General features: G+C 44.0%; 1 protein-coding gene across 1 annotated transcript in view; it reads left to right on the top strand.

The window, feature by feature from the left end:
• Window positions 1–27,214, top strand: part of LOC122540182 (dynein axonemal heavy chain 8-like) — a 1,370,012-nt gene that overhangs the window by 378,295 nt on the left and 964,503 nt on the right. Inside the window, exon 21 of the mRNA XM_087976825.1 lies at window positions 3,707–3,826. Within this exon, the coding sequence (XP_087832951.1) occupies window positions 3,707–3,826 (120 nt within the window). The remainder of the gene's footprint in view (window positions 1–3,706; window positions 3,827–27,214) is intronic.

Raw genomic sequence — 27,214 nt, 5'->3', positions numbered from 1 at the left:
TTCTTCTGTCAGTTATATCCGTCACAAATTCACCTGCACCACCACACACATCATTTACTGCATCCGCTGCACCCGATGTGGCCTTCTCTATATTGGGGAGACAGACCACCTACTTGCGGAACGTTTCAGAATCCAAGGCCCCAAGGGATCCTTCCATATCTGCCACAAATTCACCTGCACCTCCACACACATCATTTACTGCATCCGCTGCACCCGACGTGGCCTCCTCTATATTGGGGAGACAGGCCGCCTATTTGCGGAACGTTTCAGAGAACACTTCTGGGACACCCGGACCAACCACCCCAACCATCCCATGGCTCAACACTTCAACTCCCCCTCCCACTCCACCAAGGACATGCAGGTCCTTGGACTCCTCCATCGCCAGACCATAGCAACACGACGGCTGGAGGAAGAGTGCCTCATCTTCCGCCTAGGAACACTCCAACCACAAGGGATGAACTCAGATTTCTCCAGTTTCCTCATTTCCCCTCCCCCCACCTAGTCTCAGTCCCAACCCTCGAACTCAGCACCACCTTCCAAACCTGCAGTCTTCTTCCTGACCTCTCCGCCCCCACCCCCATCCCCACTCCGGCCTATCACCCTCACCTTAACCTCCTTCCACCTATTGCATTTCCAACGCCCCTCCCCCAAGTCCCTCCTCCCTACCTTTTATCTTAGCCTGCTTGGCACACTTTCCTCATTCCTGATGAAGGGCTCATGCCCGAAACGTTGATTCTGCTGCTCCTTGGATGCTGCCTGACCTGCTGCGCTTTTCCAGCAACACATTTTCAGCTCTGATCTCCAGCATCTGCAGTCCTCACTTTCTCCTACAGAGTCATAGAGACAGACAACACAGAAACAGGCCCTTTGCTCCAACCCAGCCATGCTGACCAGGTTTCCCAAACTGAACGAGTCACATTTGCCTGGAATTGGCCCATATTCCTCTAAACCTTTCCTATCCGTGTACCTGTACAAATGTCTTTTAAATGATGTAATTATATCCATGACTACCACTTCCTCTGGCAGCTCGTTCAATATACGCACCACCCTCTGTGTGAAAAAGTTGCACCTTAGACCCCTTTTAAATGTTTCCCCTCCCTCCTTAAATCTATGCCCTCTAGTTTTGGACTTCCCTACCCGGGGAGAAGACCTTGAATATTCACCTTATCTATGCCCCTAATGTTTTCGCAAAGCTTCATAAGATCCCCCTCAGCTCCCTACTTTCCAGGGTAAAAGGTCCTGGCCTATTCAGCCTCTCCTTATAACTCAAACCCTCCAGTCTCGGCGACACCTTGTGAATCTCTTTTGCACCTTTTCCAGTTTAGTAACATCCTTCCTGGAGCATTTAAGACATTTCTGTTTTCTTCATTTCAGGGCTTCTCACTGTGATCAATCTCTCCAATCAATTCATTAAAATCAGTGAATTGCCTCTCATTGTCCCTCCCCTTTCTCTCTCATCAATAAACCGGACAAACATGACCTACATATCCTTTTCAAAAGGCACCGACCCCCTCCACTCCAGGGACCAGAGAGACATTCTAAAGGGAGAGATCAGAGTTTGGCTTCTGCAGTTTGGTCTGCAGCTCTGAATTTTTGGCTGTATGATCACTGGGAAACTCTAGTGGCATCAGTGGGATAACCTTGGGTTTATACAGCCTGGAATCAGACCTTGTGTGTGAAAAAGCTGCCCCTCATGTCTTTTTTAAATCTTTTTCCTCTCACCTCAAAAATATGCTCCTATTTTTGAACTCACCCATCCTAGGGAAAAGAACTTTGCTATTCAAAGTGATACCCCTAATGATTTTATATACCTCTAGAAGGTCACCCCTCAACTTACTGTGCTCCAGCCATTCCTTATGAATCAGGCCTTCCAGTCCCAGCAACATCCTGGTAAATCTTTCATGAATCTTTTTCAATTTAATACTATCCTTCCTATAGCAGGATGGCCAGAACTGTACACAATATTCCAAAGGTTGCTTCACCAACATCCTGTACAACCTCAACATGGCATCCCAACTCCGATACTCAATGGTCTGAACAATGAAGACAAGTGTGCTAAACAACTTCTTAACCACCCTGTCTACCTGTGGTGTAACATTCAAAGAACTGCATACCTGAATCCCTGTTTGATGGCATTACCGAGTACCCTACCATTAACTGTATAAGGTCAAAAATCAAATGACACCAGGTTATAGTCCAACAGATTTATTTGAAATTGCAAGCTTTTGGAGCTCTGCTCCCTCCTCAGGTGTGGTATGATAGGGAAATATAAGACACAAGATTTATAAGCAAAAAGTTAGCAACTTTAAAACTAGCTGCCCTTATTAAATCCTTATCTCAGTTCTCTCTCACACACACACACACACATGACAATAAGGGATATTCTGTTCTATATTCTTGATTAGAGGTGCTGGAAAAGCACAGCAGTTCAGGCAGCATCTGAGGAGCAGTAAAATCGACGTTTCGGGCAAAAACCATGTATTCCTGATGAAGGGCTTTTGCCCGAAACGTCGATTTTACTGCTCCTCAGATGCTGCCTGAACTGCTGTACTTTTCCAGCACCTCTAATCCAGAATCTAGTTTCCAGCATCTTCTGTCATTGTTTTTACCGATATTCTGTTCTATATTCCTTTCTATTCTATTCTTATTTTTGACCAGAGTCTCAATATCTTTATTTATCCATTGTTCCCTCCTCTTATCAATTTTATCCTTCACTGACAGGAACATAATGCCTTCTGAACCTGTATTATCTCACTTTCAAAAGCTTCCCACTTGCCAGTTTACCTGTGAACCATCTCCTCCAATCAACTCTTGAAAGTTCCTGTCTCGTGCCATCAAAATTTGCCTTACTCCAAACAAGAACTCACTAAGAATTCAGATTTTTGGTTCTTCAGGATCTCGTCTAGGGTGGAAAAGAGCTGTTCGAAAGGGACAGGTTTCACCTGAACTGGAAGGTGACTAATATTCTGCCGAGGAGATTTGTTAGTGCTGTCGGGAGCCTTTAAACTAGTAGGGAGGGGCAGCAGGTGATCCTAAGTAGTAGTCAGAATAGAAAGACAGATGAGACTGGTTCTGAATTAAAAAAAGAGCAAGTTAATTAGAAAAGGCAAGCTGGAGCAAGTTAGAGAACATGGTAACTTTGATGAATTAAACTGCATTTATTTCAATGCAAGGGGTTTTATAGATAAGGCAGATGAACTCAGGGTATGTATGGGAACAGTCTGGTTTCAGTTCCTTATGTTTGACTACATAGCAGTCTGTTACCACTGAGTGACTCACTATGCCATTTCAGTGAAAAGTGATCTACAATTTAGATCAGATAAATCAAGATGGGAGAAGGCTTGATGGAGCATAATTGCTGATACTGGCTGGTTGGGCCTAATGACCTATTTCTGTGCTCTGAGTTCAATGTAAGCATTACACAGATCATGGAAAATTAGAACGCAGTACAGGCCCTTCAGCCAATGATGTTGTGCCAACCTGTGAAATTAACCTGATGCCCATCTAACCTACACTGTTCCATTATTATGTACAGTATTTGTATGCCCAATGCCCATTTAAATGTCCTTAACATCGATGGGTCTACTACTGTTGCAGGCAGCCTCTACTACTCTTTGAGTAAAGAAACTAGCCCTGATATCTGTCCTATATCTATCATTCATACTTATGAAAATAATTTTAAAATTATGCTTGCTGTTGCTTTCAGCTAATTGACTTACGTGAAATGCATATCGATGAAGTATTATATGAAATAGCCGAAAAGATTATGATCAACTTGCCAGAAGATCATACCTTAACTTTGGAAAACATGGTTGCATACAATGAGGTAACATTGTTTTATAGACTTTATTTGGAATTTATACTTTTGAGTCAAATTATTGATCTTTGACATATGTTCGTATTAATCAAAGTCAGCCATAGAAGCTTTGTTAAAAGCAGTGAATGCTGAAAATAGTGGAAATACTTAACAGATCTTCGAGCAACTGTGTAGAAGAGTTAACGTTTCACATTGATCTTTCGTCAGACATGGCTTATATATGGGATTTTGTATGGGAAACTCTTGCCTACACCAGATTCTCTCCCTGTGTAGCCAATGTATATTGAAGTGAAAACACCCTACCCAAGCTCCAAATTGTGGGCATCTATCTTCATGATAGTGTAACCTATGCTAAATATCATAATCCGTATATTTAATTGCACAGCTTTTTAATTTTATGAAATGAATTTTAAATTTAAGTACAATGCAATAAAGTCCCTTGAACAAGATTGATTGTGTAGGACCCCTTACCTAAAACAAAAAAGTGGGAATCAGTACCAAAAAAGAGAAAATGCTGGAAAATCTCAGCAAGTCTGGCAGCATCTGTAAGGAGAGAAAAGAGCTGACGTTTCGAGTCTAACTGACCCTTTGTCAAAGTGGGAATCAATATTTGTTAACAATAATGGATATGTCCACTAGATTTCCAGAAGCTGTTCCATTACGCAATATCACAGCTAAAAGGATTGGAGAGGAATTACGTAATTTTTTTCACGAGATACGGACTACCCACAGAGATACAATCAGGTCCAGAACTAGAGGGCATAGGTTTAGGGTGAGAGGGGAAAGATATAAAAAAAAGACCTAAGGGGCAACTTTTTCACACAGAGGGTGGTACATGTATGGAACAAGCTGCCAGAGGAAGTGGTAGAGGCTGGTACAATTGCAACATTTAAGAGGCATTTGGATGGGTGTATGAATAGGAAGGGTTTGGATGGATATGGGCCGGGTGCTGGCAGGTGGGATGAGATTGAGTTGGGATATCTGGTCGCATGGACGGGTTGGACCGAAGGGTCTGTTTCCATGTTGTACATCTCTATGACTCTATGAACTGCGTACCATCCAGAATTGCAGAGAGTGCGAGAAAGGCGGCATCGGACATTAAGGACCCAGATAATTGGGATAAGGAATTCCATTTGTACTTGTTGTGATCAGAAATTCACAGAGAGAATCAATCAAATTCAGTCCATTTGTATCAGTTTTTGAGCATGAAGTGAGAGGACCTCCAAAATCGATTAAGGAGAAATTTATAAGTCAGATTTCAGAGACCACATATTTAGACTATGTGGCAGATTTTAATGAATAATTGAATAGAGTGGGGCAGTTGGCTGGATAACATTTAAAAGTATCACAGCATACAATGAAACAGGATGCAGACAAGAAATCAAAAATTCACAATTTTGCGATCGGCGATAAAGAGTTAGTGTTGCTTCCAGTGATAGGTGAACATTTAAAAGCAAAATTTAGTGGATCTTATCAAGTTGAAAGGAGGTTGAGTGAGGTGAACTATTTGATAAGGACCCCAGAAAGAAAGAAATCTCACAGACTGTGTCATGAGAATATGCTCAAAAGATATTTTGAGGGATGGACAGCAAAAGGAGTTTAGATTAGAGTGATGCTGGAAAAGCGCAGCAGGTCAGAGGAGCAGGAAAATCGACGTTTCGGGCAAAAGCCCTTCATCAGGAATAGACCTGTTTTTAACTTTTTTTTCTCTCCTCCCCTTACTCACTCCTCGAACTCTCTCTCTCTCCCCCTTCCCTCCACTCTCTTTCTCCTCTCCTCCACTCACTCACTCACTCACACTCACTCACTCCCCCCGAAACCCACTATTCCTGATGAAGGGCTTTTGCCCGAAACGTCGATTTTCTTGTTCCTCGGATGCTGTCTGATCTACTGTGCTTTTCCAGCACCACTCTAATCTAGACTCTGGTTTCCAGCATCTGCAGTCCTTGTTTTTACCTAGCAAAAGGAGTTTGTGTTATTGGTTACAAGACAGAGTGAAGAACTAAGTTCAGAGGATTCTGAATTGGGTATTCCTCAAATTAAATTAGACAACAAGGAAGTTGTCAAAAATTGAGATAAATTAATGAGTTACCGTCCATTTGAACATTGAAATGATCTGAAAGAGTTATTGCTATCACATGGGGAGATTATGTGGAAATAAGCTGGGAACATAGAACATAGAACAACACAACGCAGAACAGGCCCTTTGGCCCTCGATGTTATGCTGACCTGTGAACTATTCTCAGCTTGTCCCTCTACACGATCCCATCGTCATCCCTGTGCTTATCTAAGGATTGTTTAAATCTCCCTAATGTGGCTGAGTTGACTACATTAGCAGGTAGGGCATTCCACGCCCTTACCACTCTCTGTGTGAAGAACCTGCCTCTGACATCAGCCTTAAATCCATCACCCATCAATTTGTAGTTATGCCCCCTCATACAAGCTGACGTCAAAGACTTTCACTGTCGACCCTATCTAATCCTCTGATCATCTTGTATGACTCTATCAAATCCAATCTTAGCCTTCTTCTTTGTAATGAGAACAGACTCAAGTCTCTCAGCCTTTCCTCATAAGACCTTCCCTCCAGACCAGGCAACATCCTGGTAAATCTCCTCTGCTCCTTTTCCAATGCTTCTATATCCTTCCCGAAATATGGGGAACAGAACTGTACACAATATTCCAAGTGTGGCCACACTAACGTTTTGTAAAGTTGCAGCATGATATTGCGGCTCCGGAACTCAATCCCTCTACAAATGAAACCTAACACATCGTATGCCTTCTTAACAGCACTGTCAACCTGGGTGGCAAATTTCAGGGATCTATGTACATGGACTCCAAGATCCCTCTGCACATCCACACTACCAAGAATCTTTCCATTGACCCAGTACTCTGCCTTCCTGTTATTCTTCCCAAAGTGCATCACCTCACATTTAGCTGCATTGCATTCCACTTGCCACCTCTCAGCCCAATTCTGCAGTTTATCCAAGTCCCCCTGCAATCTATAACATTCTTTCAAACTATCCACTACTCCACCGACTTTAGTGTCATCTACAAATTTACTAATCCATCTACCTATGCGTGCGTCTAAGTCATTTATAAAAATGACAAACAGCATTGGTCCCAAAACAGATCCTTGTGGCACACCACTAGTAACCGGACTCCAGGCCGAATATTTTCCATCAGCCACCACTCGCTGCCTTCTTTCAGAAAACCAGTTTCTAATCCAAACTGCTAAATCACCCTCAATTCCATGCCTCTGCAATTTCTCCAACAGCCTACCATCTTTTCTAGTCTAATATCTCGTACCTCATTCTTCTCCTCTACAATATTCTCCTTTTCCTGAGTGAAAACCGATGAGAAATGTTTGTTTAGCATCTCTCCGATCTCCACAGGATCCACACTCAACTTCCCACTTCTGTCTTTGATTGGCCCTATTCCTACCCTAATCATCCTTTTGTTCCTCACATACCTATAAAAAGCTTTAGGGCTCTTCTTTATTCTCTTTGCTAAAGATTGCTCATGTCCTCCCTTTGCTCTTCTAACTCTCTCTTTAAATCCTTCCTAGCTGATCTATAACTTTTCATCGCCTCATCTGAACCATCTTGCCTCATCAACACATAAGCTTCCTTCTTCTTCTTAACTAGAGATGCAATTTCTGTAATAAATCACGGTTCCCTTACCTTATCACTTCCTCCCTGCCTGGCAGGGACATACTAATCAAGGACATGCAATATCTGTACCTTAAACCAGCTCTACATTTCCATTGTCTGCATCCCCTGCATTTTGCTACCCCATTCTATGCAACCTAATTCTTGTCTAATCGCATTATAATTGCCCTTTGCCCCATTGATAACTCTTGACCTGTGACATGTACCTATCTCTTTTCGTCGCTAAACTAAACATATGGTCACTCTCTCCAAAGTGCTCACCTACAACTAAATCAAACACCTTGCCTGGTTCATTACCAAGCACCAGATCCAGTATGGCCTCCTGTCTTGTCGGCCCTTCGACATACTGTGTCAGGAAACTCTCCTGTACACATTGGACAAAAACTGATCCATCTGACTACTAACCTAATTATGCAGGTGTGGATATAGGAGATGCTGTTCCGATGAAGCAACAACCTTACAGGTTCAAAAGGAGATTGAAAGCATGCTGCAAGACAACATAATCAAAGTGAATTGCAGTGACTGGAGCTCACCCACTGAATTGGTGCCACGACTAGATGGTACCCACTGGTTATGTATGGACTATCGCAAATTCAATGCAGTTACAAAGACTGACGCATTTCCGATTCCGTGTTTGGAAGATTGTGTAAAAAAGGTAGGACAAGCAACTCATACTTCTAAGTTGGACTTGTTCAAAGGACACTGGCAGGTACTTTTGTTTGGAAGAGCAAAGACAATTTTGGCTTTCGTAATGCTGAATGGACTGTATCAGCTTAAATTCTGGATTAGTGGTGCTGGAAGAGCACAGCAGTTCAGGCAGCATCCAAGGAGCTTTGAAATCAACATTTCAGGCAAAAGCCCTTCATCAGGAATAAAGGCAGTGAGCCTGGAGTGTGGAGCGATAAGCTAGAGGAGGGTAGGGGTTGGGAGAAAGTAGCATAGAGTACAATAAGTGAGTGGGGGAGGGGATGAAGGTGATAGGTCAGGGGGGAGAGGGTGGAGTGGATAGGTGGAAAAGGAGATAGGCAGGTAGGACAAGTCCGGACAAGTCATGGGGACAGTGCTGAGCTGGAAGTTTGGAACTAGGGTGAGGTGGGGGAAGGGGAAATGAGGAAACTGTTGAAGTCCACATTGATGCCGTGGGATTGAAGTGTTCCGAGGCGGAAGATGAGGCGTTCTTCCTCCAGGCGTCTGGTGGTGAGGGAGTGGCGGTGAAGGAGGCCCAGGACCTCCATGTCCTCGGCAGAGTGTGAGGGGGAGTTGAATTGTTGGGCCACGGGGAGGTGTGGTTGATTGGTGCGGGTGTCTCGGAGATGTTCCCTAAAGCGCTCTGCTAGGAGGCGCCCAGTCTCCCCAATGTAGAGGAGACCGCATCGGGAGCAACGGATACAATAAATGATATTAGTGGATGTGCAAGTAAAACTTTGATGGATGTAGAAGGCTCCTTTAGGGCCTTGGATAGAGGTGAGGGAGGAGGTGTGGGCGCAGGTTTTACAGTTCCTGCGGTGGGAGGGGAAAGTACCAGGATGGGTTGTAGGGGGGGGCGTGGATCAGACCAGGTAGTCACGGAGGGAACGGTCTTTGTGGAAGGCGGAAAGGGGTGTGTAGGGAAATATATCCTTGGTGGTGGGGTCTGTTTTGAGGTGGCGGAAATGTCGGCGGATGATTTGGTTTATGCGAAGGTTGGAAGGGTGGAAGGTGAGCACCAGGGGCGTTCTGTCCTTGTTACGGTTGGAGGGGTGGGGTCTGAGGGCGGAGGTGCGGGATGTAGACGAGATGCGTTGGAGGGCATCTTTAACCACATGGGAAGGGAAATTGCGGTCTCGAAAGAAGGAGGCCATCTGGTGTGTACTGTGGTGGAACTGGTCCTCCTGGGAGCAGATCCGGCGGAGGCTTAAAGTCATGGCATTTGGAATGAAAAATGCACCAGCCACATTTCAGAGACTAACCAATAAGATCAATTCTGGATTATCCAACTGTGCTGTCTATATAGATGACCTGGTGATTTTTCGTCACACATGGAAGGAGCATTTGCAACAGAATTGTTCGATTGACTTCCGGAGGCAGGCTTGGTGATAAACTTGGCTAAAAGTGAATTTGCCAAAGCCCAAATCACTTTCCTGGGCTTCATTATTGGACATGGAGAAATAGACCCATGGAATGAAAAAACAAAGGTAATTAGTGAGTTTCCCAGACTGAAAGAGCAGTACAATTCCTGGGATTATCGAAAATTTATACCAAATTTTCGCAGTTTGGCTGCTCCACACACTGAATTACTAAAGAAAGATAAGAAGTTTCAATGGACAGTGGACTGTCAGAAAGCATTTGACAGCCTGAAAGCTGTGTTAACCACTGCCCAGTGTTATCGACACCTAATTACGCAAAACTATTTAAGGTGGCTACCGATGCAAGTGATGTGGATGTCAGTGCAGTGCTGTTGCATGAAGACGAGAAGATAGAAAGACCTATCAGATATTTCTGCAGGTAATTCATTTATCAGCAGAGATATTTGACAGTTGAGAAGGAGACTTTGAACTTGGTGTTGGCCTTGCATCATTTAAACGTTAATGTTACCAGTAATGTATCTGAGTCAATCATATGCACTGATCATTACCCATTGAAGTTTGTGGAGTAATTTAAGGTCAAACACTCCAGACTGTTTAGATGGAACTTGTTGTTACAACCATTCATTTTGAAAATTGTGCATGTGGCAGGATGAGAAAATGAGATTGCCAATGTATTGTCGAGACTTAGATGAGAAACTGAGTCTTTTGTTGGCAAGATTAAAAGAAGAGGAAAGAGAAAAAGAATGAATCGTTTAGGTTGAACAAAAAGAAAAAGAGAGAGAAAGACAGAGAGAAGAGAGAGGAAAGGAAGAAAGAGAGGGAGTTTGAATTTCAGAAATTGTCACTTCAACAGGAAAGTCAGCTTGAAAAGGTGGAGATGAAGGCTGAAAGTAAATTTAAGTAAGGAAGAGAGTGAGGATGAGCAAAACCATGGTAGCCAAAGTCCTGGTGAGAATCTGTTTAAATGTATTCACGCATTGTCTAAATGTGACGAGAAAGATGTAGAAACCTTTTTTGTCTCATCTGAGAAAGTGGCTAAATAAATGAAATGGCCAGTGACCAAGTGGATTTGTTGATCCAAACAAAACTTGTGGGTAGAGCTAATGAGGTATTTGCATCACCGAAGGTATCTGGGCCGAACAAAGAGGTGAAGAAAACAATTAATTTTAAGTGCATACGAGCTTGTGCTAGAAGCTTGCAGACAATGTTTCAGGAATCTAAACAGGGATCCTTGTCAAACCTAGATTGAGTTTGAAAGGATCAAATAAAGTCATTTTGATAGGTGGATAGGGGCATTAAAAATAGAGCAAACCTACGGTGCTCTTAGAGACATGATTATTTGGGAGTTCAAAAATTCACTTCCTGAGGTAATGAAAACTCATGTTGAAGAGCAGAGAGTTAAAACTACCACAAGGCACTGTGGCAAATGGCACGAAGATTGGTGGAGCATAAGGGACTGTGAGAGAATACAAGAGGATATAGATAGACTGGAGAGTTGGGCATAAAAGTGACAGATGGTTTTCAATCCAGACAAATGTGAGGTGATGTATTTTGGCAAAACTAATTCTAGAGCGAATTATACAATGAACGGAAAGCCTTGGGAAAAGTTGATGGGCGTACAGGTCTATTGTACCCTGAAGTTTGCTGCACAGGTGGATACAGTGGTCAAGAAGGCAAATGGAATGCTTGCCTTCATTGGACAGGGCATTGAGTATAAGAGCTGGCAAGTCATGTTAAAATTATACAAGACATTGGTTCGGCCGCATTTAGAATACTGTACAGTTCGGCCGCATTTAGTACAGTTCTGATCGCCACATTACCAAAAGGATGTGGACGCTTTAGAGAGGGTGCAGAGAAGGTTTACGAGGATGTTGCCTGGTATGGAAGGTGCTAGCTATGAAGAGAGGTTGAGTAGAATAGGTTTATTTTCACTAGAAAAAGGAGACTGAGGGGGGACCTGATTGAGGTTTACAAAATCATGAAGGCTATAGACAGGGTGGATAGAGACAAGCTTTTTTCCCAGGGTGAAGGATTCAATAACGAGAGGTTACTCTTTCAAGAGTAAGAGATGGAAAGTTTAAGGGGGACACACGCAGCAAGTACTTCATACAGAGGGTGGTGAGCGTTCGGAACATGTTGCTAGTAGAGGTGGTAGAAGCAGGCACGGTAGATATGTCTGGACAGATGCATGCAGGAGCAGAGGGTTACAGATGCTTAGGAATTGGGCGACAGGTTTAGACAGTACATTTGGATCGGCTCAGGCTGGAGGGCCGAAGTGCCTGTTCCTGGTCTGTAAATTTTCTTTGTCCTTTGTTCTAAAATGGCAAGATTAGCAGCTGAAATAGCTGATGATTATGAATTGGTCTATAAATCAAAGTTTGGCTTCCAAAATCAATTTCAATCCGTGAGGGTTAGAAATCTGGGAAAAGAGGAATCCTCACGTGTACAAGGAAAGGTAGATATCATTGAAAATCTTAAGGATAACTACCACAGGGTAAAAAAGAAACTGTTGAAGGGGAAAGAGAAGTTAAAAAGCCCTGGTGTTTTCACTGCAATAAAGTAAGCCATGTGAAATCACAGTATTGGTGGTTAGGTAAAGCACTGGGAAGCCAGAGATAGCAAAACAGGATAAGTCAGTGAATGTTGTTGGAGTGGTAACAGAAAGCACAGTGGAGGCTCAAAAGCTGCATCAGTACGTACAACCTGGTTAGAGGTTGGTAAAGAGGAAGTGGGAAGATAAAATTTGCTCACAAAGGCCAGAGCAGCGGGTAAAGAGGTTACAATATTAGGAGATACAGGATCCTTTCATTCTTTGATGTTGAAAGATGAGGAGTTATGTAGCTCTGATGGACTATTATCAGAAAATATGCTAGTAACAGGAATTCACAGTGAGACAAGAAGTACCCAGTTAGGTAGAATGAGGTTAGAGTGTCCAATGAAGAGTGGAGAAGTCATGGCAGGAGTACTGTATAAACTCTCAGCTTCAGGAATACAATTTGTCCTTGCTAACAGTATATCTGATTATAAGGTGATTGAAAATTTAGGCAACTGAACTATTGCAGGACACATATCCTAGGACTTTTCCTGACTGTGTGGTAATGAGGTCACAGGTGACATCAAAGAGTATAGATAAGAAAGTTGAAGTGGAAATAGTGGACAGCCTGTTTGATCAAATGGTTGAGACAAAGCAGGGGCAGATAGATGACAAAGTAGACATCTTTAGTTCAAAAAACATTAATTGAATTGCAGCAGAAAGATAAAATTTAAAAGAATTGTATAAAAAGCATACACGGAAGAAAGAGTCTAGATGTTTCCCTTTGTGCTACTATCTTAAGAATGACATCTTAATGAGGAAATGAAGACCATCACATTTTCAGGCAGATGAGAAATGGTCAGAAATTTACCAAATTGCTTTGAGTGGGTTATAGAAAGGAGGTATTGCAGGACTACACAAGGATGTAGTTAAATTTGGCCAGATATGTCATTCATGTCACGTAATTGGAAAACTACAGGCAGTAATAAAACCCGCACCATTAATACCTATTCCTGCATTTGAGAAACCTATTACAAGAGTCTTAATCGATTGCATAGAATCCCTACCTAAAAAAAGTAGGAACCAGTATTTGATAGCAATCATTGATGTGTCCACTAGATTTCCAGAGGCCATTCCATTTTACAATATCACATCTGAAGGGATTATAAAGGAGTTACTTAAATTTTTCACAAGAGACAATATTTAAAACTATCGCAGCATAAAATGAAATGGGAAGCAGACAAGAAATCAAAAACTCACAATTTTGCTGTTGGGATAAGGTGTTAGTGTTGCTTCCAGTGATAGGTGAAAGTTTAAAAGCAATGATGTGGAGATGCTGGTGTTGGACTTGGGTGGACAAAGTTAAATATCACACAACACCAGCTTGTAGTCCAATAGGTTTGTGTGGAAGTACAGGCACACAATCCTTTATCCAAAACCCTCAGGCTAGCTGGTTTTCAGAATTTGGAATATTTCATATTTCGAAATAAATTACAGCTTAACAGTGAAATTTAAAAAACCTTACCAAACAGCAGATGCACCTGTGAGTACTACGAGCACTGAGACAGAATTGTCGCCTGCCAGTGCTGGGCCACGCTGCCACGTCACATCTAAGTGATGTGGGTCGAGTGGGAGTGGGTTAACTGTTTGCATGCCAAACAACTTTGTTATGGAGAAAAAAAATCACAAAAAAACCTTCAGATTTTGGAGCATTGTGTACCTGTACAAGCTTTCGGATCGCTGCTCCTTCATTAGCTAGCTAGTGGAGCTGGGTCATAGGACAGAGAATTTATGGTATAAGATCAAAGTGTCATACAACTGATATGATGTATTGAACAAACCGAGATTGTTGTTAAATCTTTAATCACTTAGAATAGGGTTACAGGTTCCATAGAACATACACTAGTACAGCACCATTCAGGATCTTCGGCCCTCGATGTTGTGCTGACCTTTTATCCTACTCTAAGATGAAATTAAGCTAGATACCCTTCATTTTATTATCATCAATGTGCCTGTCCAAGAGTCACTTAAATGTATTGGATTCTACTACCACCACTGGCAGTGCATTTCAGGCAGCGACCACTCTAAAGAATTTACCTCTGACATTTCCCCTAAACCTTGCTCCAATCACCTTAAAATTATGGACAAATGTTCGGCACAACATTGTGGGCCGAAGGGCCTGTTCTGTGCTGTATTGTTCTATGTTCTATGTTCTATGGACCCTTATGATAGCCATTTCTGCCCTGGGAAAACTATTAACTTGATTTATGCCTCTCATCATCTTGTAGAACTCTATCTCTATTGAGTCACCTCTTGTTCTTCTTCACTCCAATGAGAAAAGCCCTCAACCATTCTTCATAAGACATATCCTCCAGTCCAAGCAGCATCCTGGTAAATCTCTCTGTACCCTCTCTAAAGCTTCCACATCCTTCCTATATTGAGGCAATCAGAACTCAACACAATATTCCAACTGTGGTCTAACCAGGGCTTTATAGAGCTGCAGCATAACCTTGTGGCTCTTAAATTCAGTTCTCCGCTAATGAAAGCAAACACACCATATGCTTCCTTAACAACCCTATCAACTTGGATCAGGAATGAGGCTTGTGGGCAAAGGAGCCCGAGAGATAAATAGAACCATAGAACATCCCAGATGGCCTCATTCTTCAAAGACTGCAATTTCCCCTCACACGTGGTCAATGATGCCCTTCAGTATATCTTCTCCACTTCCCATACCTCCGCCCTTGAACCGCAGCCCTCCAATCGTAACAAGGACAGAACCCCCCCCCCGGTCCTCACCTTCCACCCCACCAACCTCCTGATATATTGTATTATCCTCTGCCATTTCCGCCAGCAAAAACAGACCCCATCACCAGAGATATATTTCCTTACCCCTCCATCTGCGTTCCATAGAGACCATTCCCTCCACAACTCCTTGTTAGGTCCATGCCCCCCACCAACCTACCTTCCACTCCTGGCACCTTCTCATGTCACTGCAAGAAGTGCAAAACCTGTGCCCACACTTCCCCCCCTCACCTCCATCGAAGGCCCCAAAGGATCCTTCCACATCCGACAGAGATTTACCTGTACTTCCACACGTCATCTACTGTGTCCATTGCATGTGATGTGATCATCTACACTGGGGAGACGGGAAGCCAAGTTCCGGATCATTTCAGAGAACATCTTTGGGACACCCGCTTGAAACAACCCCATTGCCTTGTGACTGAATTCTTTAATATCTCATCCACTCTGCCAAGGACATGCTGGTCCTGGGCCTCCTCAATCCCGATGCCTGGAAGAAGAATTCCTCATCTTCCACCTTGGGACCCTCCAACCACACAGGATTAATGGGGATTTCACCAGTTTCCTCATTGCCCTCCATCTTATCCCAGTTCCAACCTGCCAACATAGCACCCCTCTCTTGAACTGTCCTACCTGTCCATCTTCCTTCCCACTTATCTGCTCCACCCTCTTCTCTGACCTATCATTTTCACCCCCACCTTCACCCAACTATCACATTCCCAGCTACGTGTCCCCCCCGCCCCACCCCTCCCATTTATCTCTCAGCCCCCTTGGCCCACAAGCCTCATTCCCAATGAAGGGCTTATGCCCGAAACATCAATACTCCTGCTCTTTAGATGCTGCCTGAGCAGCTGTACTTTTTCAGCACCACACTCTTCGACTCTGATCTCCAGTATCTGCAGTCCTCACTTTCCCCTAACGTCAGTGGTCATGAAGTGCTTTGAAAGGCTAGTCATGGCATTAATCAACTCCAGCCTCCCCACTACTCTTGTCCCACTCCAATTTGCCTATTGGACCAACAGATCCACGTCAGATGCCATATCACTTACTGCTCCCTCAAACATCTTGACACCAAGGACAGCTACGTAAGAATCCCATTCATTGACTACAGTTTAGCCTTCAACACTATTATGCCCTTGAGACTGATTACTAAACTTAATAAGCCCCACTCTCTGCAACTGGATTGTCAGTTTCCTGACCCACAGACTACAATCAGTGAAGACTGGGGACAATATTTTATCGTCACTGACACTCAACACTGGAGCCCCCCAAGCGTGCGTCCTCAGCCCCCGACTGTACTCGCTGTATACCCATGCCTGCGTCACCAAATACCAGACTAATGTCTTTTACAAGTTCGTTGATGATACCACCATAGTCAGTTGAATCTCAGATGGCGACAAAACAGACTATAGATGAAAGGTGGAAGACCTGGAAAAATGGTGCACTAAAAACAATCTAGCTCTTAATGCCAGCAAGACCAAGGAACTCGTTATTGACTTTCGGCAGGATGTTACTCATCCCTCCTACACGTTAACTGCACAGAGGTGGAACGAGTGGACAGTGTCAAGCTCCAGGGAATGGTCATCAACAACAAGCTTTCTTGAACTCTTCATGTGGACCCACTGGTTACAAAGGCCCAACAACATCTCTTCTTCCTCAGGCAGCTGAGGAAATTTGGCGTGACGGCGAATACCCTTGCCAACATTTATAGGTGCACCATTGAGAGCATTCTGTCTGGATATATCACTGCCTGGTATGGCAACTGTACCATTCAAGATCAGAGACTGTTTCAGAGAGTGGTGAACTCGGCCCAAACAATCACGAAGGCCCAACCTCCCATCGATAGAATCCATCTACCAGGCCTGGTGTCAAGGAAAGGTTGCCAGCATTCTTAAAGATCCATCCCACCCTGGCAATGTTTTTCTACAACCTCTACCATTGGGGAGAAGGTACAGAAGTCTGAGAATAGAGAAGGTACATACCAGCCGGTTTCATAACAGTTTCTACCCGACTGTTATTAGAATACTGAATGGAAGCACCAACTCTTAACATTCGCTTCTATCTGTGATTTTGTTTTTGCCACTGTTTACCTATTATTTACTGTCTATGCTACTTAACTATGTGATCTGCCTGTATTGCTCACAAGACAAAACTTTTCACTGTGCCTCGGTACACGTGACAATAAATTCAATTCAATTCAATTCAAACTTGGATGGCAACTTTAAGGGATCTATGGGCATGGATCCCAAGATTCCTGTGTTCCTCCACACTGCCTTTAAACCTATAATCTATATTCAAATTTGACGTTCCAAAATGAATAACTTCATAGTTATCCATGTTGAACCCAACCTGCCACTTCTCAGCCAAGTTCTGCATCCTGTCAAACTCCTGTAGCAAACTACAAGACCTTCTACACTATCCACCACTCCACCAACCTTTGTGCCATCAGCAAACTTGCTAACCTCCTCATCCAAGTCATTTATAAAAATCACAAAAAGCAGAAGTCCCAGAATAGATCCCTGCGGAACACCGCTGGTCACTGAGCTCCAGGCTGAATACTTTCCATCTGCTTCCACCTTCTATGGGCCAGTCAACTCTGTATCCAGACAGCCAAATTTCCATGTCTCCCATGTATCCCATGTCTCTTGATTTTCTGAACGAGCATACCATGGGCAACCTTATCAAACACCTTGCTAAAATCCATGTAGACCACATCCACTGTTCCACCTTCATTAATGTGTTTTGTCACATCCTCAAAGAATTCAGAAAGGCTTGTGAGGCATACCCTCACAAAACCATGTTGACTATCTCGAATCAAATTCTGGTTTGCCAAGTAAGCATAAATCCTATCTCTCAGAATCCTCTACAATAATTTGTCCTCCACAGAAGTAAGACAGACTGGTCTATAATTCCCAGGATTATCCCTATTCCCTTTCTTGAACAAGGGAATAACTTTTGCCACCCTCCAATCATCTAGCACTAATCCAGTGGACAGTGAGGACGCAAAGCTCATCGCTAAAGGCACAGCAATCTCTTCCTCTCTTCCAGTAGTAACCTTAAGTATATCCTGTTTGGCCCAGGGGACTTATCTATCCTTATATTTTTCAAAATTTCAGCATATCTTCCTTCTTAATATCAACCTGTCCGAGCGTATCAGTCTGTTTCACGCTGTCCTCATAAATGTCAAGGTCCCTCTCAGTAATGAATACAGAAGCAAAGTATTCATTAAGGACCTCCCCTACCTGCTCCGACTTCAGGCACAAGTTCCCTCCACTATGCCTGATTGGCCCTACCCTCACTTGGGCCATCCTCTTGTTCCTTACATAAGTGTAGAATGCCTTAGGATTTTCTTTAATCCTACCTGCCAAAGCTTTCTCATGCCCCCTCTAGTTCTCCTAAGTCCATTCTTCAGTTCCTTCCTGGCTAGCTTGTAATCCTGTAGAGCCCTGTCTGATCCTTGCCTCCTTAATCTTAAGTAAGCTTCCTTTTTCTTCTTGACCAGATGTTAGACATCCCTTGGCATCCAAGGGTCTTTCATCCTATCATCCCTTCCTTGCCTCAGTGGGACAAACCTATCCTCATACGATTAGATTAGATTACATTACAGTGTGGAAACAGGCCCTTCGGCCCAACAAGTCCACACCGACCCGCCGAAGCGCAACCCACCCATACCGCTACACTTACCCCTTACTTAACACTACGGGCAATTTAGCATGGCCAATTCACCTGACCTGCACATCTTTGGACTGTGGGAGGAAACCGGAGCACCTGGAGGAAACCCACGCAGACACGGGGAGAACGTGCAAACTCCACACAGTCAGTCGCCTGAGGCGGGAATTGAACCCGGGTCTCAGGCGCTGTGAGGCAGCAGTGCTAATCCTGTATTATCAGCAAGTGCTCTCTGAACAACTTCCACATTTCTGTCTTGCATTTCCCTGAGAACACCTGTTCCCAATTTAGGAGCTCGAGTTCCTGCCTAATAGCATTTAATTCCCCCTCCCCCAATTAAATAGTTTCCCGTATCATCTGCTCCTATCCCTCTCCATGACTATAGTAAAAGTCAGGGAGTTGTGATCACTATAACCGAAATGCTCTCCCACCAAGACATCTGACACCTGGCCTAGTTCATTGCTAAGCACCAAATCCATATGGCTTCCCCTCTAGTTAGTCTATCTATATTGACCCCACCTACCACCACCAAACCATCATCTCCCAGACCATCCATAACCTCATCACCTCAGGGGACCTCCCATCCACTGCCTCCAACCTCATAGTCCCACAACCCCACACCGCCCGTTTCTACCTCCTGCCCAAAATCCACAAACCTGACTGCCCCGGCCGACCCATCGTCTCAGCCTGCTCCTGCCCCACCGAACTCATCTCTGCATACCTCGACACGGTCCTGTCCCCCTTAGTCCAAGAACTCCCCACCTACGTTCAGGACACCACTCACCCCCTCCACCTCCTCCATGATTTTCGCTTCCGTGGTCCCCAACGCCTTATCTTCACCATGGACATCCAGTTCCTGTACACGTCCATCTCCCATCATGAAGGACTCAAAGCCCTCCGCTTCTTCCTTTCCCGCCGTACCAGCCAGTACCCTTCCACTGACACCCTCCTTCGACTGACTGAACTGGTCCTCACCCTGAACAACTTCTCTTTCCAATCCCCCCACTTCCTCCAAACCAAAGGAGTAGCCATGGGCACCTGCATGGGCCCCAGCTATGCCTGCCTCTTCATAGGATATGTGGAACAGTCCATCTTCCGCAGCTATACTGGCACCACCCCTCACCTTTTCTTCCGCTACATCGATGACTATCGGCGCTGCCTCGTGCTCCCATGAGGAGGTTGAACAGTTCATCCAGTTTACCAACACCTTCCACCCCGACCTCAAATTTACCTGGACAGTCTCAGACTCCTCCCTCCCCTTCCTAGACCTTTCCATTTCTATCTCGGGTGACCGAATCAACACGGACATTTACTATAAACCGACCGACTCCCACAACTACCTTGACTACACCTCCTCCCACCCTGCTCCCTGTAAAAACACCATCCCATATTCCCAATTCCTTCGTCTCTGCCGCATCTGCTCCCAGGAGGACCAGTTCCAATACCAAACAACCCAGATGGCCTCCTTCTTCAAAGACCACAATTTCCCACCAGGCGTGATCGACGATGCCCTCCACTGCATCTCCTCCACTTCCCGCTCCTCCACCCTTGAGCCCTACCCCTCCAATCGCCACCAGGACAGAACCCCACTGGTCCTCACCTACCACCCCACCAACCTCCATATACATCGTATCATCCTTCGTCATTTCCGTCACCTCCAAACAGACCCCACCACCAAGGATATATTTCCCTCCTCTCCCCTATCAGCATTCCGAAAAGACCACTCCCTCCGTGACTCCCTCGTCAGGTCCACACCCCCCACCAACCCAACCTCCACTCCCGGCACCTTCCCCTGCAACCGCAGAAAATGCAAAACCGGCGCCCACACCTCCCCCCTTACTTCCCTCCAAGGCCCCAAGGGATCCTTCCATATCCGCCACGAATTCACCTGCACCTCCACACACATCATTTACTGCATCCGCTGCACCCGATGTGGCCTCCTCTACATTGGGGAGACAGGTCGCCTACTTGCGGAACGTTTCAGAGAACACCTCTGGGACACCCGGACCAACCAACCAAACCACCCTGTGGCTCAACACTTCAACTCCCCCTCCCACTCCACCAAGGACATGCAGGTCCTTGGACTCCTCCATCGCCAGACCATAGCAACACGACAGCTGGAGGAAGAGTGCCTCATCTTCCGCCTAGGAACACTCCAACCACAAGGGATGAACTCAGATTTCTCCAGTTTCCTCATTTCCCCTCCCCCCACTTGTCTCAGTCCCAACCCTCAAACTCAGCACCGCCTTCCTAACCTGCAATCTTTTTCCTGACCTCTCTGCCCCCACCCCCACTCTGGCATATCACCCTCACCTTAACCTCCTTCCACCTATCGCATTTCCAACGCCCCTCCCCCAAGTCTCTTCTCCCTACCTTTTATCTTAGCCTGCTTGGCACACTTTCCTCATTCCTGAAGAAGGGCTCATGCCTGAAACGTGATTCTCCTGTCCTTGGATGCTGCCTGACCTGCTGCACTTTTCCAACAACACATTTTCAGCTCTAATCTCCAGCATCTGCAGTCCTCACTTCCTCCTACCTACATATTAAGTCAGGAATCCTTCCGTAACACACATGACAAAAACTGCTCCATCCAAATTATTTGAATTAAGGAAGTTCTAATCAATATTAGGGAAGTTGAGGTCACCCATGACAACAACCCTGTTACTTCTGCAACTTTCCAAAGTCTGCCTCCCAATCTGCTCCTCTGTGTCTCTGTTGCTATTGGGGGGTCTGCAGAAATCTCCCAATAAAGTGACTTTTCCTTTCCTGTTTCTGACTTCCACCCATACTGACTCTATACACAAACTCTCCTTTCTACAGCTGTGATACTATCCCTGATTAGCAATGCCACACTCCCACCTATTTACTTCACACACACACACACACCCCACTCCCCGATTCCTTTTGAAACATCTAAACCCTATTAACTGTCTATCCCTCCTCACAGACTCTCTGCATGCTGTATCTGGCTGTTCACTCATGATTCATTAATATGTAAATCACAGAACCTCTTTCAAGTCACATTCCTGAGATAAAGTAAGGTTTTAAGGTTTTAAAATACATTCTATTTTATTCAAAGAGCACACACAATCTGCAGTCAGTCCATGTGACATTTTATAAATTCCTGATTCAAATTTAGAATACAGACAGATTCTAACCTCACACTTTTAATGCATTGTCTGAGCTGAGATATCACTTTTTTAAATAAAACCTTAAGTTGTCTCAGGAATATGACTTGAAAGAAGTTCTTGCATTTACATATTAATAAATTGAAACCTGCAACTCATTCTAAAAGATGAAAGACTTAACAGCAATCCAGGTTTGTTCAGTACATCACATTAGTTGTATGACATTTTGACCTTATCCTGTTTCTTCTGTGTCCTATGATCCTGCCACTAATTACATGACAAAGCAGCAGTGCTCTGAAAGTGTGCACTTCCAAATTTGGACTATAATCTGGTGTTGAGTGATTTTTAATTTTAAAAGCAAGGTTTAGTGGACCTAAACAAGCCAAAAGGACGTTGAGTGAGGTAAACACTCAATAAGACAGAAAGAAATCTCACAGAGTATGCTCAAAAGATTTTTTGATAGGGAAGGAAAGCAAAATGAGACTGTGTTGTTGATTACAACACAGAGTGAAAACTAAGTTCAGAGGATTTTGAATTGAACAATCCTCAAATTAAATTGGACAACGAGGAAGTTGCCTTCCAGAGGAAAACCGAAATGACCTGAAACAGTTATGGCTATTGCATGGGTGCAGAAATAATCTGGGAAGTGCTAATCTAATTATGCATGAAGTAAATATAGGAGATGCAGTTCCAAGTAAGCAACATCTTCATAGGCATAACCCCCACAGATTCAGAAGGAGATTGAACACATGCTCCAAGATGACATAATCAAAATGAGTTATAGAGACTGGAGCTCACCTACTGTAATAGTACCAAAACCAGATGGTGCCCACTGGTTATTGTGTGGTCTACCGCAAAGTCAATGTAATTACAAAGACTGATGCATATCCGATTCCAAGACTGTTGAAAAGGTGGGACAAGCAACTTATATTTCTAAGTTGGACTTTCTCAAAGAATACTGGCAGTTACCTTTGTTTGAAAGAGCAAACACAATTTCAGCATTCGTAACACTGTATCAGTTCAAAGTCATGCCATTTGGTGTGAAAGATGCGCCAGCCACATTTCAGAGACTAACCAATAATGTCATTTCCCGATTACCAATTGTGTCATATATATCAATGACTTGATTTTTAATCACACATAGATGGAACATTTACAACATTTATCAGAATTGTTTAATCGACTTTGGGAGGTAGACTTGGTGATAAACCTGATTAATTTGCCAAAGTTCAAGTCACCTTCCTGGGCCACAGACAAATGGCCCCATGGAATGGACGAACAACAGTATTTGGTAAGTTTCCCACACCATCAACTAAAAGAACATTACTACGATTCCTGGGATTGAGTGGACTTTATCAAAAATTCGTACAAATGTTAACAGTGTGGCTACTCCACTCACTGAATCACTAAAGAAAGGCAAGAATTTTCGGTGGACAGTGGACTGTCAGAAGGCATTTGAAAGCTGTGTTAACCTATACCCTAGTGTTAGCCACACCTAATTACACAAAGCCATTCAATGTGGTTATCAATGCAAGTGATGTGGATGTTGATATTGTACTCTTAGAGGAGATGACGAGAAGATAGAAAGATCCATTGGGTATTTCTTCAAGAAATGGAACATGCGTCCACAGAAATATTCGACAGTTGAGAAGGAGACTTTGAGCTTGGTGTTGGCATTACAACATTTCAATGTTTATGTTACCAGTAATGTATCTGAGACAATCATATACACTGATCGTAACCCATTAAAGTTTGTGGAGAAATTTAAGGACAAAAATTCCAGACTGTTTAGATGGAGCTTGTTCTTACAGCCATTCCATTTTGAAAATTGTGCAAATGGCAGGACAAGCAAACATAATTGCTGAAATTGCTGATGCATTGTCGAGACTTGAATAAGAAAAGAAGGCATGCATTGGCAGGAGTAAACGGACTGAAACAGACTGTAGATTAGATTAGATTACAGTGTAGAAACAGGCCCTTCGGCCCAACAAGTCCACACCGACCCGCCGAAGCGAAACCCACCCATACCCCTACATTTACCCCTTACCTAACACTACGGGCAATTTAGTATGGCCAATTCACCTGACCCTGCACATCTTTGTGATGTGGGAGGAAACCGGAGCACCCGGAGGAAACCCACGCAGACACGGGGAGAACATGCAAACTCCACACAGTCAGTCGCCTGAGGCGGGAATTGAACCCGGGTCTCTGGCGCTGTGAGGCAGCAGTGCTAACCACTGTGCCACCGTGCCGCCCACTAACTGTAGTAGACTGTAGTAGTGCATGATTGTGTATTTATAGTCAATGCTATGTATATGAGTGTTTAGTGTATGAACAGTGTTAGATTAAGGGGTTTTAAAATTAAGTCATCTTTGAATATTGATGGTTCTTTTTTTAAAAGGGAGTAGGTTTGACGATGCTGCTCCTTTAACATGGTTCTGTTGTCCTTGGTTTTTTTTCAAAAGTATTTTATGAGTTAGAGTTGGATAAAGGTGGTTAAGATCCCAGGACCTGATCGGGTGTACCCGAGAGGTCTGTGGGAAGCGAAGCAAGTGATTGCTGGGTGCCTTGCTGAGATACTTGGATCATTAACAGTCACAGGTTAATTGCTGGAAGACTGGAGGTTGGTTAACATGGTGCCACTATTTAAGAAAGGTGGTAAGGAATATCCAGGGAACCGTAAACCGGTAAGCCTGATATTGGTGGTGGGCAAGTTGTTGAAGAGAATCCTGAGGGACAGGATTTACATGTATTTGGAAGGACTGAAGGCTTTATGTGTGGAAAATCATGTCTCAATAACTTGATTGGGTTTTTTTGAAGAAGTAACAAAGAGGATTGATCAGGACAGAGTGATGGACGTGATCTGTATGGACTTCTGTGAGGCGTTCGTCAAGGTTCTTCATGGTAGACTGGTTAACAAGGTTAGATCTCAGAATACAGGGAGAACTAGCCATTTGGATACAGAACTGGCTCAAAGGTGGATGGCAGAGGGTGGTGATGGAGTGTTGCTTTTCATACTGGAGGCCTGTGACCAATGGTGTGCCACAAGGATCAGTGCCGGGTTCACTGCTTTTCATCATTTGTATAAATGATTTGCATGTGAACATAGGAGGTACAGTTAGTAATTTTGTAGAGGACACCAAAATTGGAAGTGTAGTGGACAGCGAAGAAGGTTACCTCAGAGTACAACGGGATCTTCATCAGATGGGCCAGTGGGCCAAGGAGTGGCCAAGGAGTTTAATTTAGATAAATGTGAGGTGTTGCATTTTGGTAAGGCAAATCAGGACGGGAATTATACTCTTAATGGTAAGGTCCTCAGGAGTGTTACTGAGCAAAGAGACCTTGGACTGCAGATGTATTGCTTCTTGAAGTTAGAGTCGCAGGTAGATAGGATTGTGAAGGCGTTTGGCATGCTTTCCTTTATTGGTCAGATTGTTGAGTATAGGAGTTGGGAGGTCATGTTGTGACTGTACAGGACATTGGTTAGGCCACTGTTGGAATATGGCGTGCAATTCTGGTCTCCTTCCTATCGGAAGTATGTTATAAAACTTGGAAGGGTTCAGAAAAGATTTACAAGGATATTGCCAGGATTGGAGAGTTTGAGCTATAGGGAGAGGTTGAATGGGCTGGTGCTATTTTCCCTGGAACATTGGAGGCTGAGGGTTGTGTGATGATGCTGCTCCCTTTAACAAGGTTATGCTGTCCTTGGTTTTTTTTAGAAGGGCCGTAAAACCAGTGATGCTGAAAAGTCTTAAGTTTAAATAGTTTTAGGGCCAGTTTGATTATAGTTAACAGATGCTGCCTTAGGCAAAAGGCTTTCACTTTTTTTTTAGAAAAAAACGTGTACAATGAAAGGGGAGTGGCCAGTTCTCCCAGCTCAGGTTTACTCTGGTTTGATTTGGATTTTGGCAGTCTGGCTGTTCACTGAAAGCAGTCAGGCAGTTTTGAGACTACTGATCCAAGAAACAGCTACATGGAAGAGGGTATTTCATACTGCCATTTCTCCCTCTCCTGTAAGACCCTGTGTTTGATTTTACTTTTTGTGCCAAGGGATGTTTATCGGGATTGTTGCAAGTATTTGGAACATCATCATTAAGTTGGGATAATCTGTTGGAATTTTGGATAGGTTAAGTTATTTAGCATTCTGTTCTCTTTCGTTTGTATTTCATTTGGTAATCAAATAAATTCCGTTTAGAGTCATAGAGTCATAGAGGTGTATAGCATGGAACCAAACCTTTTGGTTCAACTTATCCATGCTGACAAGATATCCCAACCCAATCTAGTCCCACCTGCCAGCACCTGGTCCATATCCCTCCAAACACTTCCTATTCACATACCCATCCAAATGCCTCTTAAATGTTGCAATTGTACTAGCCTCCACCACTTCCTTTGGTAGCCCATTCCACACACACACCGTCCTCTGCGTGAAAAAGTTGACCCTTAGGTCTCTTTTATGTCTTTCCCCTCACACCTCTCACTATGTCCTCTAGTTCTGGGCTCCCCCACCCCAGGCAAAAGACCTTGTCTATTTACCCTATCCTTGTCCCTCATGATTTTATAACCCTCTATAAGATCATCCCTCAGCCTCTGATGCTCCAAGGAAAACAGCCCTAGCCTATTCAACCTCTCCCCACAGCTCAAATCCTCCAACCCTGGCAACACCATTGTAAATCTTTTCTGAACCCTTTCAAGTTTCATAACATCCTTCTGATAGGAAGGAGCCCAAAATTCATGCAGTATTCCAAAAGTGGCTTACCAACATCCTTAGTTTAAAACTAAGTAGTTTGATCTGCTGCATCCCTCTTGGAATATCTGCATTATACATAGCAGATAAAACAACTACCAAAGTTGGGGTCGGGGCTACTTTCTTGAAATGTTTTGAGGCATCTGGCCTGGTCCATAACAGGTGACCTCAAAGAGGTTTATAAAATCGTGAGAGGCATGGATAGGTCAAATAGACAAGGTCTTTTCCCTGGAGTGGGGCAGTCCAGAACTAAAGGGCAGAGGTTTAGGGGAAAGATTTTAAAGGTACCTAAGGGGCAACTTTTTCATGCAAAGGGTGATGCATGTATGGAATGAGCTGCCAGAGGAAGTGGTGGAGGCTGGTACAATTACAACATTTAAGAGGCATCTGGATGGGTGCATGAATAGGGAGGGTTTAGAGGTTTATGGTCCAAGTGCTGGCAAATGGGAGTAGATTAATTTAGGACATCTGGTCAGCATGGACGAGTTGGACTGAAGGATCTCTGCCCGTGCTGCACATCTCCATGACTCTGTGACTGTCTACAAATTGTATGCTTTTTGAACAAAATAGAATGCATTTGCAAATACAAATCTGCAAATGCAAATTCACCCCACAGATTTGTGTGTGTGTGTGTGCATGACAGAGTCAGTGTCCCACAGCATGGAGGCAGGCCCTTCTGCCCAAACTGATCCATGCCGACCAAAATATCCATCCACGCTGACTCCATTTGTCTCCACTTGGCCCACATCCTTCTAATCTTTTCCGATCCATGTATTTGTCCAAATGCCTG

This window comes from Chiloscyllium plagiosum, unplaced genomic scaffold, assembly GCF_037043375.1.
Source record: "Chiloscyllium plagiosum isolate Xiang-an unplaced genomic scaffold, Cpla_swu_hap1 HiC_scaffold_3, whole genome shotgun sequence".
Taxonomy (NCBI): domain Eukaryota; kingdom Metazoa; phylum Chordata; class Chondrichthyes; order Orectolobiformes; family Hemiscylliidae; genus Chiloscyllium; species Chiloscyllium plagiosum.
Note: the sequence above shows the minus strand (reverse complement) of the source record. Positions and strands in the feature narration are given on the sequence as shown.